The sequence below is a fragment of the Pipistrellus kuhlii genome, unplaced genomic scaffold, assembly GCF_014108245.1.
Source record: "Pipistrellus kuhlii isolate mPipKuh1 unplaced genomic scaffold, mPipKuh1.p scaffold_m20_p_5, whole genome shotgun sequence".
Taxonomy (NCBI): domain Eukaryota; kingdom Metazoa; phylum Chordata; class Mammalia; order Chiroptera; family Vespertilionidae; genus Pipistrellus; species Pipistrellus kuhlii.
Genome location: NW_023425551.1, coordinates 67,082,345 through 67,096,776, shown reverse-complemented (window position 1 = coordinate 67,096,776; position 14,432 = coordinate 67,082,345). Strand labels below are relative to the sequence as shown.

Here is a 14,432-nt window from a genome sequence, read left to right as displayed (position 1 = left end):
ACTAGTTCCTCCACCGGAAATCCCTTTCCTCTACAGCATGATACAACCACCTGCTTCAATAGAATTCTGTTGCCTGCTGCCCTATTTGAAGATGATCTTTCCCACTCTTAAATTCACATTATGCAGTCACCTACTGTATGTTCTCACAAGCCCTTTGGTGAAATATATATGTTTAACTTTGTTTAACCCAGCTTTCATAGATGTACTTGACTTTCGGACCCTCTTATCATAGAATACCTAGTAACATTCTGTGAAACTGAAGTTCCAAGGTTCTCACATAATATTTGGAGCTAGAAACTTGACTTCTAGTTTTGATTAGGCAGCTTCAATGCAGTTTTCTCCAGGCCCAGGCCCAGATTAGGAAATATGTATCCTAACATGGGTGATATATCTTCAAGCCGAAACAAGAAAAGTAGACACCCTAAGAAGTATAGGGTCACAAGACATCCCAGGATCAGACTCTCCCAGACACTGGCACAGCCTAGGAGGTTTTGTCAGACATGGCCCCCTGGCTTCTAAAGAGTAAATGGCTTACTTCCCCCACAACACTTAAGACCACGTGCCTTATGATGCAAAATTATTAGCTGTGACTTTTTCCAGGTCATCTTTTTTTATGAAGCTTAGTTAACTCTTCTCATCAATGAATGGACTGGTCCAGATGGCATCCAACATTTCATCCAGCTGTGATGAATCGACACTATGTGCCCTTTAAAGGTTACTTATTTGCATACATGGCCTCTCTTCCCTATTATTCCCTGAAGGTGGGGTCTCTTTCCCATGCCATTTGTTTTGTTTTGTTTTTGTTTTGTTTTAAATTATCTTTATTGTTGAAAGTAAACACATTGTTTTTGTCTCCTTCAGAGTGTGGCAGAGGACCTTGAACATGGTTAGAACTCAATAAATGCATACTGCATAAATATTTTAAGATGACTGAGGCATTAGGCCTCAAAAATTCAAAATTAGCCTTTGAGACAATGAAAACTTAGATAAAATCTAACAAATGAAGTGATCTGGTCAAAGCAGAAAACACTACAGGAAAATAATTCTGTATCATTTTCTAGAACTGCTTCTAGCAAAGTAGCATAGTCAGTAATGGCTATCAGACATTTAAATGGTGTTTGGTGTCATTTTCAGTGGCAAAGGCTCTTGTGTTAGAATCCTCACACCAATTCTATTAAGGGTGTGCTATTCTTACCCCACTTTACAGATGAGAATACTGAATCACAGAGAGATTCCATAACTTACCTAAAGTTACTCAGATAAGTGATACATTCAACCTCAGCAGTCTATAGAAAAAAACATGCCTTACAACCTCAAAAGCATAGCTTAGAATTTGGGAGGTTTAATTGAAACAGCTTTCACAAGATAATCTGCTATAATGTGTGGCACATAATAGGCATTCAATAAATGTTTGTTCCAAATAAAAAAGGAGCCGGGACCAGTTTGGCTCAATGGATAGAGCGTCGGCTTGGGGACTGAAGGGTCCCGGGTTCGATTCCGGTCAAGGGCATGTACCTTGGTTGTGGGCATATCCCCAGTAGGGGGTGTGCAAGAGGCAGCTGATCGATGACTCTCTCTCATCGATGTTTCTAACTCTCTATCTCTCTCCCTTCCTCTCTGTACAAAATCAATAAAATATATTTTAAAAATAAATAAATAAATAAAAATAAAATAAAAAAGGACAAAAAAGAGAAAAATATGGGAATTGCTTTCATAAAGAAGAAGGCACCTAAGGGAGTAGGTGCTTAAGAAATGTTATATTTTATAGGAGTGCCATCAGAAGCCTGGGAGCTGTGAAAGATAATCTGATGTATTTCCAAAGTCTCTGATTTCAGTTCACTAAAATCCCTGGGGAAGCTGTGGACTCTCACTGGGGACTTTTAAGAGTTTATCTAGGAGAGCCACTTGAAGGGAGTGGTTTAGATTATTTCAAAAAGGATAAACTGAGGTAGAGAAGACAGATGAAATGACCTGGCAGAACTTTTTAATGGTTTTAATTTGCATGTAATGTCCTGAGAAGCTGAAGTTTCCACTCTGTTCTCCACAGAGATGAACTGGATGGGCCAGCAGACATTGAGGATGGGTGAATGATTTGGAAATATTCCAGAAGCACTTGGTTAAATTGTAGGCCATTTATTTCATGAAAAAATAAGCCACAGAAAGCCCTTTTGAAGCATGCACCCAGAAAGCAGGACAAAATGCTGAGATTATCTGTTCAGGATTTGTTTTAAAAGAACCCAGGCAGCATTCATTTATTTTTGAGAAAATATATGATTAACTATGGTTAACTATGAATTCAGATGTTGTGCATTAGAGCAGCTCCTCAAAGTTTGAGAGCATTTAATATTATATATTGCTGCCATTTGGACTAAATTGTTTTTTTAATGTACACAATATTACAAATTAAATTTGAGCTGTTTGAATCAGTCTGTAAAAAAGATTTGATTATACCTGAGTGTTCTGGCCCCGGCTTTTCCGTATCTCAGTAATCTTGGCGGTAATTGGCTGATTAGGCGTCTCACACTCCATCTTTGCCTCAGTTTCCATGGTAATGTTACAGGAGCTATTATAGATGAGAACTTCATCTCTTTCCACTTTAGGGCTGAAACGAGAGGGGAGGTTAAATGGGGTGTCATCAATCTTAATGAAATGCAATTATTTTTACTCTTATTAATCATTGCGAGCCATTAGCTTGTGGCAACTACAGGCCGCCATTTATCAAATTTTGCAAATTTCTGTAATTTTGTTTCCATTATTTTATTGTTTATTTGTTTTTCCTTTATCTGCACACCCTGCAATGAAAATGCACGTGGTAAATATCTTTCAGCCTTTCTCTTTTCAAACCTCTCAGGAACATTAGCAAAAGCTTCTCCAAGCCCAACTTTACAAGCAATGTGCAAACAATGCTTCCAGTTCCAAAAATGGAAGCAAATGTTGGGGAGGTGTGTTTTTTTTCTTTTTTTCTTTTTCTTTTCCCCTTCCCTCTTCCTGTTCTTACTCACACTTAGTGTTGGGGGAGTGAATTGCCTGAATCCCCCCAGGGCAGATGGAGAAATTGGAAAACCCACACAACTGGCTAACTGGTCCCTAATTCCAACTGTGAAAAAATGAGCTCATTTAGGCTTTCAATTCCCTCTCCCCAGCTGATGGCAATGAGGCTCTGTTGCTAGCAGTGGAACATTAACTTAGTAAATTAATTAAACTTACTTAACAGCCCAGACTAAGGAGATTCGATATATGTGCCAGTTATACTACCAGCCACTTGCTTTAAAAGTCCTCTTGCTTTAAGGAGAGAAAGCAGACTGCATTTAAAATGAAAAACAGCACTGCAGAAAGTCTAAAAATATGCACTCTAAGGGAGATGAGCACATGGATATTGCAGGGCATTGTCCCCCAACAGGTGTGATATTTATTCAACAATAATCTTGGCTTTAGGCATTGTAACAACTAACTCAAAGATTATTAATGCATGATATTTTAAACTTTTCAACAATTTCACATGTATGATCTCATTTCAGCCAGTAAAGTAAGTAGAGGTATGAGAAATATAGCCCAAAAATGATCAGGGGATTTGCATAAAGTCAATCACAAAAGTATGGCACCTCTGAGATTAGAACCTGTGTGTCCTGCCTCCCAAAGCAGTATTCTAAGGTTTTGAAATGCTGACTGAATGTCAGCCATGAAGATGACAGATCGCATGGGAAGTCCAGGAAGAGCAGTAGAAAGGGCAAGAGGTCACTGCCTGAGAAACTAAATCATGTCAGACCAGAGCATCTTTTTTCAAATCGATGTCAAAATGGTTGCTCCCACAAGTTGCTAAAAATAATGAGCAGGATAACTACCTTGTCTACTTAATCTTTTCTTTCTGCTAAAATATTCCCAGCTCCATATCCCCACCCCCCACAAGACATGATTTCCATGCCCACTCTCCTTTAGTCCACTGTAGATTGTCAGTATGTTAACATCATGAGGCCCAGAACTGAACACACATGGTTTGGGCTGACTACTAGGCTGTGGACTCCCTTTATCTGAGCTCTCGCTGTTGATTTGGTAGCCCTATGCCTAAATTAAGATGGTGGTAAGTTTAAAGTCTCAGAGTGGCAACTGCCTAGGATTTACCATGCTGTACTTGTTCACCCGATTTTCTGAAAAGCATTAGCATGCAGAGGCTAAGCTTGGGAGCAGACCAGCTAGATTTGAATCCTCAGGCATATAGTTACCAACTTTATGACACTGAGAAGACATGACTCTCTAAGCTTTGGTTTATAAAATGGAGATACCAATTATTGTGTGCCTATTTTATAAACGTGTTGAGGGAATGGAGCAAAATGACCCCTACAATATGACTTGCACAGAATCTGGCACACATTAAATGTCAGATAAGGCCACTCACACTATACTGGTAATTGTGCTGGTCATATTTTTGTTAAAATATAAATGTGTGCATTTACATTCATTATGGGTACATGTCATCTCCATCATATGGAGCCATTGCTCAAATATGTTTTGAATCTGGAGCCTATAATGTAGCTACAAGTACATTTAGCTGAGTCATCATCCAGGGTTAGACAGAGCCATAGGACACAGCATTTGCTCCTGGAGTGTCAGTTGTACTCTAAGAATCCGAAGGGCGGAGGGGGGAGGTAATATAACTTTTAAATTAAAATGTAATGTAATGTTTAGATGAATATGGAAATAGGAAGGAATAGAATTCAAAATTCACATGGACTCTTCAAATAAAACACGTAACTTCAAACCAACTGGCTGCTTGTGTCCTTGGGCTTTATGGCTAGAACCTTTCCTTTGTTACTGGGGGTAGAGAGGGTATTTGGAACAGTTTGAGAAGGAAATGGAGTTGGTCCACCACACCGTCACATTCCTTGTGAGTTGATTCCCAGATAGGGACTTCCCTTTCTGAAGGCTCACAAACCATCTGATGAATAATCGTCAGGGATAACCAAGATTCATTGTCTAACTATCCAGAATTCTCCTTTTTAATCAAATAAAAGAATATATGCCCATCACCTCTCTCTGTTGTGCCCTACTGTCACACTGAGGAGGTTTTATGAGCTAGGTTTTTGTTCTCAGTATAGGGATGATCTGGGATACCGGCATGAACTCAAGGAAAAGAGTGACCAACTTCCTTCACAACTTTCTTGGGCTTTGGCTCCCACCCTCCCAATGAGCTGTCTCTGCCTCTCTAGGCTCTTTGTTAGTTACTTCTCCCTCCTGTCATTTGCCTATAGCACCCACTGTCTTCCCTAATCAGGTTCTTCTTGCTCTAAAAAAGTTAAAACCCATTTCTGTTAGCTTAGACTTTTTTTTTAATAAGCTTTAGTTCATATTTCTTTTTGTATTTGTTCCTGATTATCTCACTAGATTTTTTTTTTCATTAAAAAGCCATCATCAAAATTAGCAGAAACTCCAGGATATTAAAAAATAGTCTAACATCTATAAAATTTCTAATTTTCTTAATAGTTACTATTCCATGTTTTCTTTCATAATAACCCTATGAATTAAGCAACATAATTGGCAAGATTTAAAAATAAGTATAAACATGTGTATTGAGATACATGCATATAGGTTATATAAAAGTACATGCACACATACACAGATATTTATTGTGAGGGAACATGGTAAAAAAAAAAAAAAAATTGGTCCAAATGATAGCAAAGAAAGTTCTAAGTTTTCTGACCACTAACATGGTTGGTCTGATCAGATCCAAAAGTAACCCCATTGCCAGGACCGGTTTGGCTCAATGGATAGAGCGTCGGCCTGCCGACTGAAGGGTCCCGGGTTCGATTCCGGTTAGGGGCATGTACCTTGGTTGCGGGCACATCCCCAGTGGGGGGTGTGCGGGAGGCAGCTGGTCGATGTTTCTCTCTCATCAACATTTCTAACTCTCTGTCCCTCTCAATTCCTCTCTGTGTAAAATCAATAAAATATATTAAAAAAAAAAAAAAGTAACCCCATTATCTTCCTGTATGCACTCTCTAGGACAGGCAATAAAAAGCACTTGCATCACTCTATCTTCCTCACTTAGCCTGAAATTGCTTCCTATGGCTCTGAAATCTCATTGAACCCATGCAGTCAAGCCAAGACTTTCATCGCTACTACTAACAGCAGGGCCTTATGCTAAGCACATTGTGAGTCAGAAGCCTTGGGTTCCGGTCCTGGCACTGCCAAGGCTTGTCTCCATGACTTTGGAAAGATACTTAATTAACTTAATCTGTTCTTAGAATAGAACCTAAGCTCCTTTTATGGCCTTCAAGATCTTACTGATCTCCCTGAGTTCATCTAGAGCCGCTTTCCTTCCTCCTCACTCTACTGCCCTTTGTCCTCTGACAGTTCACAAAACTTGATGGGTCCTTTGCATTTGCTGTGGAGAGTCATTTCCTGACTCTCCATAATGACACCTTTTTCTACTTAGTCCAGCACTAAAGGCACTTCTTCAGAGAAGCATCCTCTGAGCACATCATATAAAGTATCCCCCGCCATTTTCTATCACTTTATCTTCCTTATCACAAGATGGGATCATATTGTTTATTGTCTGGCTTTCTCTTCTACCCTTAAGAGTAGGGACTTTGAAGCCTTATTCACCATGGAGTGACCAGCTCCTGACACAATACCTAAAACTTGATAAGTGAGTGGGTGGGTGGATGGATGAATGGATGGATGGATGGACAAACTGAGCATATTTTCACCACAGATATGCATGTCTATCTTTGTAGAGTGATATCAAATCCATAGTGGTAGTGACTGGCAGAGGAATAAAGCATTTCATGGAAATGGGTCCCCTGCTAAGATAGTTCTCTGGCTTCACAGGCATAATCTTAAGAGAAACCAAGGTAAGCTATTTGACACATGACTTTCATAATGCCCCTTGAATAATTTACAATATGTTTTCTGGTTTTTAAATTAGTATATGTTCACTGAAAAAACTACGTAAAAACTCAATGGCTAAAATAAACATGACCAGCACTATAGTCACCCAAGAATAGGTACTCTCAATGCTGTAGAATATATCTTTTCAGTCTTTTTTCTAATCACCTATTGTAGGGCAACATAAGACTTGGTTGGGATGTCTGTAAAAAGGAATCTCCAAAAGGCTGGGGGCCTCTGGGAGAACTTGCAGAAGGTCGGCAGCCCCTACTTTGACTTTTCCAAACAAGTCTGAACCCCTGGGTGTTTACTTAGACATGTCCTTGCTTAAAGGACAGGACAGACACATATTCTTTCTCAAGGATACTTACACTGCTAATTGTATTTAATATTTAATTTTAGTTCAAACTATTATGACAATAAAAGGCTAACAGGGCAGGCAATCGAGGCTTTTTTTGGCTCCTAATGCCAACTAGCCTCTCAGCTTCTCTTTCACAGAAACGTATGTCAAAGTAGTCATTCATCCATCATTCAGTCTGCCAGTCAGCTCTGGCAACCTATTACATGCTTATAGAAATATATGCATTACTATATACCATTAGTATATATCTATACCAAAATAGATAATACACTATTTTGTGACTTGTGCCTTTCACTTTCCAATATATTGTAAGCATGTCCCTCTTTGATTAAATATTCTACAACATGATTTTCAAAGGTTTCTTAGTATCTTATCATTTGAATGCATTCTTTATTACTGAACACTTATTTCATTTCAAATTTTTATGATACTTAAACCTTCAAAGAACATGTTTTCATAAATATTACATACTTCAAACTGCTTTCTTAAAATAAAGTCCTAGTAGTGAAATTGCTGAGTCTCCAAATACAAAGAATTTTAAAGTTTTTGGTGCATATTGTCCAAGTGATATCTGTAGATTGTTCTAACTTTACTTCTCATAGCAGCAAAGAACCATGTGGTTCCCATCACCCTCACCCTCAACACTTTGTTTGTTTGTTTGTTTGTTTGTTTGTTTAGCTCACAACACTTATTTTCATTCTTTTTCAAGAAAACACAACCACTTTTGCCTGCTGTGATATCTAGAACACTGAATAGCACTTTCAAGATGATAGCCTATCTAATAAAAGAGAAACATGTAAATTGATCATACCTTCGCTACATCCACAAGCCAAGCCCACCAGCCAATAAGGAGTGAGTGTGCAAATTAACCCAACCAAGATAGCAGTGGCCATGAAACTGGAGGGAGCAGGAGACTTGGGTTGCCCCCAGCGATGAAGGAAGCCAAGCTCCCCGCCCACCCTGGCCAGCCCTGGCCTCCACTCAAGGCTACAAAGTTTCAATTATAGAAGATAAATAAATCCCAGATACCTGCTTCCAGCTGGCCCTGGCCTGTGCTTGGGTCACCAGAGGGCATGCCCAGCCTGAAAACCACCATGGGTCCCTCACTCAGGCTGCCCCATGCCCAAGGGAACCCACACCCTGATCTGGGAAAGCCTTCAGGGCAAACAATCCAGCCCCCACATGTGCACCAAGCCTCTATCCTATCTAATAAAAGAGTAATATGCAAATTGACTGTCACTCCAACACATAAAATGGCTGCCCACATGTGGACACAAGATGACTGCCACAAGATGGCCAGCAAGAGAGGGCAGTTAGGGGTGACCAGGCCAGCAGAGGTGGGAAGTTGGGGGTGACCAGGCCTGTAGGGAAGGGCAGTTGGGGGAGGACCCAGACATGCAGGGCAGAGCAGTTGGGGGGGACCAGGTCTGCAGTGGAGGGCAGTTGGGGTGGGGGGGATCAGACCAGCAGTGGAGAGCAGTTAGGAGCAATGAGGCTTGCAGGAGAGGGCAGTTAGGGGCAATCAGGCTGGCAGGGGAGCAGTTAGACATCAATCAGGCTGGCAGGGGAGTGGTTAGGGGGTGAAGCATTAGGGGCAATCAGGAATGCACTGGTGAGCAGTTGGGAGCCAGCAGTCCTGAATTGTGAGAGGAATGTCTGACTGCCTGTTTAGGACCAATCCTGGTAGTCAGACATCCCTTGAGGGGTCCCAGATTGGGGAGGGTGAAGGCTGGGCTGAGGGACACACATCCCTATGCATGAATTCTGTGCTTTGGGCCTCTAATTAATAGATAAGGGCATAAATTTTAATGGGGTCTGAAGCTCAGTAGCCTCAGCCACCTCCTAGAATAAGGAGGAAGAACATAGAATAACTCCAAAGAAATAGCTCTTGAGATCTAGATCAAGTCCACCAATTCAATGGAGCCAGGGACAGTAATATGTACATCTCGCTGTCCAGCAGCAGTGAGTTCTGAAATATAGTCTCACTTGAGTATACCTCTAGGGCCCTATTTCCTATGTGACCTAAACAGAGTTCTTCAAGCTCTTCTAAAAGCACCAATTCCTTGACTAAACACAAACCTCAGGTGGCAAATTCATGTTAAATCACAGTCTGAAGATATGGAAATGTAGGATGGCCATGAAAAGAACCAGTCATCTCTTTCATGCTGGGTAATTGATCTTGTATAGTTTTCTTTTTTAAATGGGAAAATAGGCCTTCATAAACTAACCAATGTAACCACTCCATCCAGATAAGAAGTTAGGAAGAATACAGGGCCATGCTCAGCAATGAAAAGTCACACCACACAGGAAAGATACTGCTTGTGAAAATTAAGGCCATACAGAGTTACCAACATGGTCACATCTGTTTTATTAAATTTCTTTAAGAAAGGGGATTTACCTGGAAAGTTGTGCTATTTGTTTGTTTCTTAAATTCAAAAAATCCTTATAAGCTCTGGCTTCAAAATCTAGACCTACAATCATTCCCCCTGTACATCCTCCCTGCTTTTGAGTAAATATTGTGCAATCTGCTGGATTTCTCAATGACTTTTTGTCATATTTGTGAATCTGTTTGGAAAGAAAAGAAAAAGGAAAGGGGGAAAGAGCCTTCTGTTTTTCATAATGCCTAATCTCTTTCCCCGTTGGCATTCACCAGATGTTGCTTTCGATCCGAAGATAAATATTAAAACCTGAGCAAGAACAAAGCAGGCTGTTTACTAGGCAGATTTTTCAGATGTTCTCTTGAACACTTGAAAAGACAGGAGATGCTTTGATATGCAGACTGGAATCCACAATGGAACAGTTCCTCTAACAAGAGGGGTGGGGCCCCAGAGCCATCCCCACCCCGCCTGATGCCTCCATCAGTCCATTGGCCATGATTCGTGGGGAAGGTCACGGAGGGAGAACACAGGGTTACCTGATGAAGAGGCCCGAGAACAATGGGAAGGCTGACTCTGTCCAGTAATCTTGTGCCAAGAGGCATTGGGAACTTTCTTCACAAATATAGAGGTAAGGCCATGATTCAGGCAGTTTCTCTGCTCCCACAGTGACAGTCAAATCACACTGCACGTAGGTGTGACCGGTGGCTTCACAGCTCTCCTGCTCATGCTTCAGGTCACACAGGGAAGCCAAGGACACTGCAGGAAATGGTCACCATTAGGTTAGGTAATAACCATGGAAAGAACTGGAGGCCTCACATTGTTACATAAATGAAGTTCATGTGCTGTCGTTTAACTAATAGGAAAATAATCAGTTTACTTCTTTAAAAATATATTATGTGTACATAATACACACAGAATAATATAAGTAAAATTTTTATAAAATATAAACCAACACAATAAGAAAAATTCATGTGAATCTGCCAATCAACACAAAATCTAAAAGAGTTGTGATACTCTCAAATCTGGACACTCCTCACCAAGTCCACCCTCTTCTACTTCCTTCTCAGAAACAACCATTTGCAATTTTAAAACAGTTTTCTCAAACAGCTTTATATTCCTGAACAAAAGATAATTGGGTTATACCTATTTTTAAATTTTATAAAATAGTATTTGTGACATAGTATTCTTGGACCTGATGTTTTCACTCAGTAGTACACTTCCAAGATTTATTTATATTATCACATGTAAATGTTGTCCATACTTCTTTTTTTCTTTTTTCAATTCTTTATAAGTATTACATATGTCTCCTTTTTCCCCCATACATTTTCACTGCTGTTCAATACTATACTGTGTGAATATACAATATGATTTTCATTTCTCTTATTAATAGAGTTTTGGATATTTCCTTGTTTTTGCTTCTATAAACATGTACAAAATTTTCTCTGGGGTGTATGCCTTCAAATTGCTTGTTTTTAAGGTAGGTATAAGTTCAACTTTACAAGATAGAGCCATATTGTTTTCAAAGTGGTTGTGTCATGTTACATTCCTACCAGCAATAATTTTGAGTTCCTGCTACTCCACATAATTGTCAGAACTTGTGATTATCAGATTCTTTATTTTGGCCAGTCCAATGAGTTTACAATGGCACCTCATTGCAGCCTTAAATTGCATGTTTATCAATTTTTTATCAAACAATTTTTACAAGTTTAGTAATAACATGTTTTCTCTTTTACAAATGCCTATTTCTGTCATTTGTCCTTTTCTCTATTGGAATATTTATGTTATTAATTTGTGTTCTTTATATATATCCTGAATACTAAACCTATGGAGGTTGTATGGCTACTGATACCTTCTCCAGATATGCGGCTAAACTTTTCATTCTGTTTATAGGATCTCTTGATTAAAAGAAGTCTTTGATTTTCCTATAATTATGACTGTTAACCTTTTGTAAAGAAGAAAATCAATTATTCGAAGCCCTTTGACTCCCTAAGCCATTTCTTTCCAGGTCATAAGACACAATGTTTACAGCATCAACAAGGCATAGTGGCAATAACTTTAAACAGGAAGATTAATCTCTACAGGAAGATGGTTTTGGAGCAGCTGTACCTGAAAATCTGAATGAAATAAAGAGGAAATTAAAAAAAATTTTCTCTAGCCTTCTATCTCTACAGGTAGCCTGTCCTAGCAGGTACATGACAAACGTTATCAGGAACTATGGGCTTGAAACTAAGCCCTGTCTCCATCACACGGCTGCATGAAACAGGGACAAATGAGATAAGTCCATGTGAGAGGGTTTGCACTTATGCAATCACATGTACATATTATTATTGTTGTTCTTACATTCCAAAGTATCCGCCACATAGCAGATTGTCTGTGTATGTGTCCTGAATGAATCATAGCCATTAAAATGGCTGGCAAGCCGAAAACCAGTTTGGCTCAGTGGATAGAGTGTCAGCCTGCGGACTGAAAGGTCCCAGGTTCAATTCTGGTCAAGGGCATGTACCTTGGTTGCGGGTATGTCCCCAGGTGGGGGGTGGGGGGGGAGCAAGAGGCAGCTGATCAATGATTCTCTCTCATTGATGTTTCTAACTCTGTATCCCTCTCTTTTCCTCTCTGTAAAAAAAAAATAAAATGCTTTGTTTGTTTGTTTTTTAATGGCTGGCAAGTACTAGTAAGACTCCTATGGGTAGAGGAAACATGAGAACTTCCAGTTAGTAAGCTCGGGCAAATAAAAACAGGCTCAACACCTATAAAATAATGAACTCATTATGGGTGATTAGGTGGATGCAAATTGACAAGGTGGATGATAAAAAGTTACCGAGGGCTGGGATCAGAATCCATGGATTTTACTCAAGTTTCGACCACTAAATAGTGGTGTAACCTTAATCACTTTAGCTTTTCCTGCCTCATGGAAAAGTTAAAGTTTCCATGAAAAAGTCATGTAGTATAATTCAAGGTATAAGAGCAAAAGAGCCAAAGATCAACATCTCACTGATTTTATAAATACAAAGTACACCTGACAAGATGTCTTAGCAATCTATCACATGAACAAAATAGAATTCTTTTTATGTTAGAAGTACAGTGTGGGAGAAAGGTAAAGAGAGAAAATACCAAAAGTAGCAACCAAAAAAAACCTTTTTAGAGAGGTACCTTTAAATCCCTTGCTCTACTGATGAAAAGAAAACACATTTGTGCTGTGGTATCAGAATAAGCAAAACAATAATTAGGAAAGTTTGGGTTTTAAGCCATCAGCTGCAACCCAGAATCTGAAACATTGCTTTCTTCATTATGCAAAGTCAAACTAAGAAATAGAACTAAAAGCAAGGGTCAGAATTCAAAGTGACCTTAGCAAATTAGAGAAGTTAAGAGAAATAAACAAAAAGACTAAATGAAAATAGTAAGGCAGTAAACCACAGAAGAAAAAAGGAAATTATATAAATATAAGATGAAGAAATTCCAGCTGTGTACAGTTATGTTACAAAGAAAGAAAGAAAAAAAAATACCTTAGAATAATAATAGCAGAGAGATTATAAACCAGCAAAGCAGCAATGTAATTTTTAAAACAAATATGAGACCAGATTATATGTAGGCATCTTATGATGCTACCCAATATAGTCAGAACTTGCTTACACAGAGGACTTACCTAGTTTGGAGCTTCTAAGTAGGAAAAAATGACAGAATTCTGAGGGAGCTTAGAAGTGAAATACCAAAATATCTACTTGTTGGAATGTTTCAGATCCAGTTAGGTTTCATGAATTTGCATTTCTAACAAATTTCCAGGTGATGCTGCTGTTACTGCTCTAGCAAAAACAATAGCAATGATATAATATTCTCAAGTGTAGGCCTAGTGCACAAATTCGTGCACAGGTGAGGTCCCTCCACCTGGCCAGAGATTGGGGCCATCTGTGGGCTAGTGGCCAGTGAGGGACTGCCAGAGGGACCACAGGAGGGCATGCCCAGCTCCATCTTCCCCAGTCCCAATCAGCTGGACCCCAGCAGCAAGCTAACCTACCAGTTGAAGCATCTGCCCCCTAGTGGTCAGTGCACCTCTTAGCTGCTTATGAAATAGGCCTCTAAAATTTTTTCCAATATAACATAAATTTATATGACAAATATAAAATGATTGATTACATGCAATCTTATCTGCAAGTAGATAAATTATTAGTAGTTTCTAATAATTTGTGAGAGACAATCCCTTTAATTATTTCATTTCCATTATAGACATATTTAGTAGGAAAAAATATATACAATCATATACTCAAAATGTTTTCATCAATTTCAGGGAGTTGAGAGAATCCCCAAATATCATACTGGATCTCAAGTAAAGAACCAATGAAGTTGTTTTTTATCAATTCTCCTCCATCTTTGGATACTGTATTTAAGAGGTTTTTTAAAAAAGTACTTTTCTTTTTCTTTTTTTCTTTTCATGAAAGAAGAAAATAAGTCAATTTATCCATTTCCCTAGAGTAAATTAGCAGCTCTTGCACAATCAATGAGTGTTTGGTGACACCTAGTGACAATGATAAGAGTTACAGCTTCCAACTCATTTTCCTCTTAAGATCATAGAATGTTAAGTCCTTTTCTAACTTAATCAAATCTTTAAAATAATATAATTTATATTAGTCCTCCCCTAGGAGTTGTCACACTTCCAATACCACAATTTACCTGACCCTGTAACCTCAGTGGTTTTTATCTTGGACTTCTAGTTGAAATCAAATGTTTTTAAATAATACCATAGGGCTTTAAAAAATTAATTAATTTAAGCAGTGTATATGTAAAGGCCTTTTTTAAATTAGCATTATTATTAAATA

At 38.9% G+C, this 14,432-nt stretch overlaps 1 protein-coding gene across 3 annotated transcripts in view; it reads right to left on the bottom strand.

Annotated features, from left to right (window-relative positions):
• Nucleotides 1-14,432, bottom strand: part of PKHD1 (PKHD1 ciliary IPT domain containing fibrocystin/polyductin) — a 385,065-nt gene that overhangs the window by 300,783 nt on the left and 69,850 nt on the right. For all 3 annotated transcript variants that reach the window (XM_036415099.2, XM_045572881.1, XM_045572882.1), the window contains exons 34-35: nt 10,158-10,377; nt 2,452-2,602 (exon numbers count right to left, since the gene is read on the bottom strand). In XM_036415099.2, coding sequence (XP_036270992.1) covers nt 2,452-2,602; nt 10,158-10,377 — 371 coding nt within the window. The remainder of the gene's footprint in view (nt 1-2,451; nt 2,603-10,157; nt 10,378-14,432) is intronic.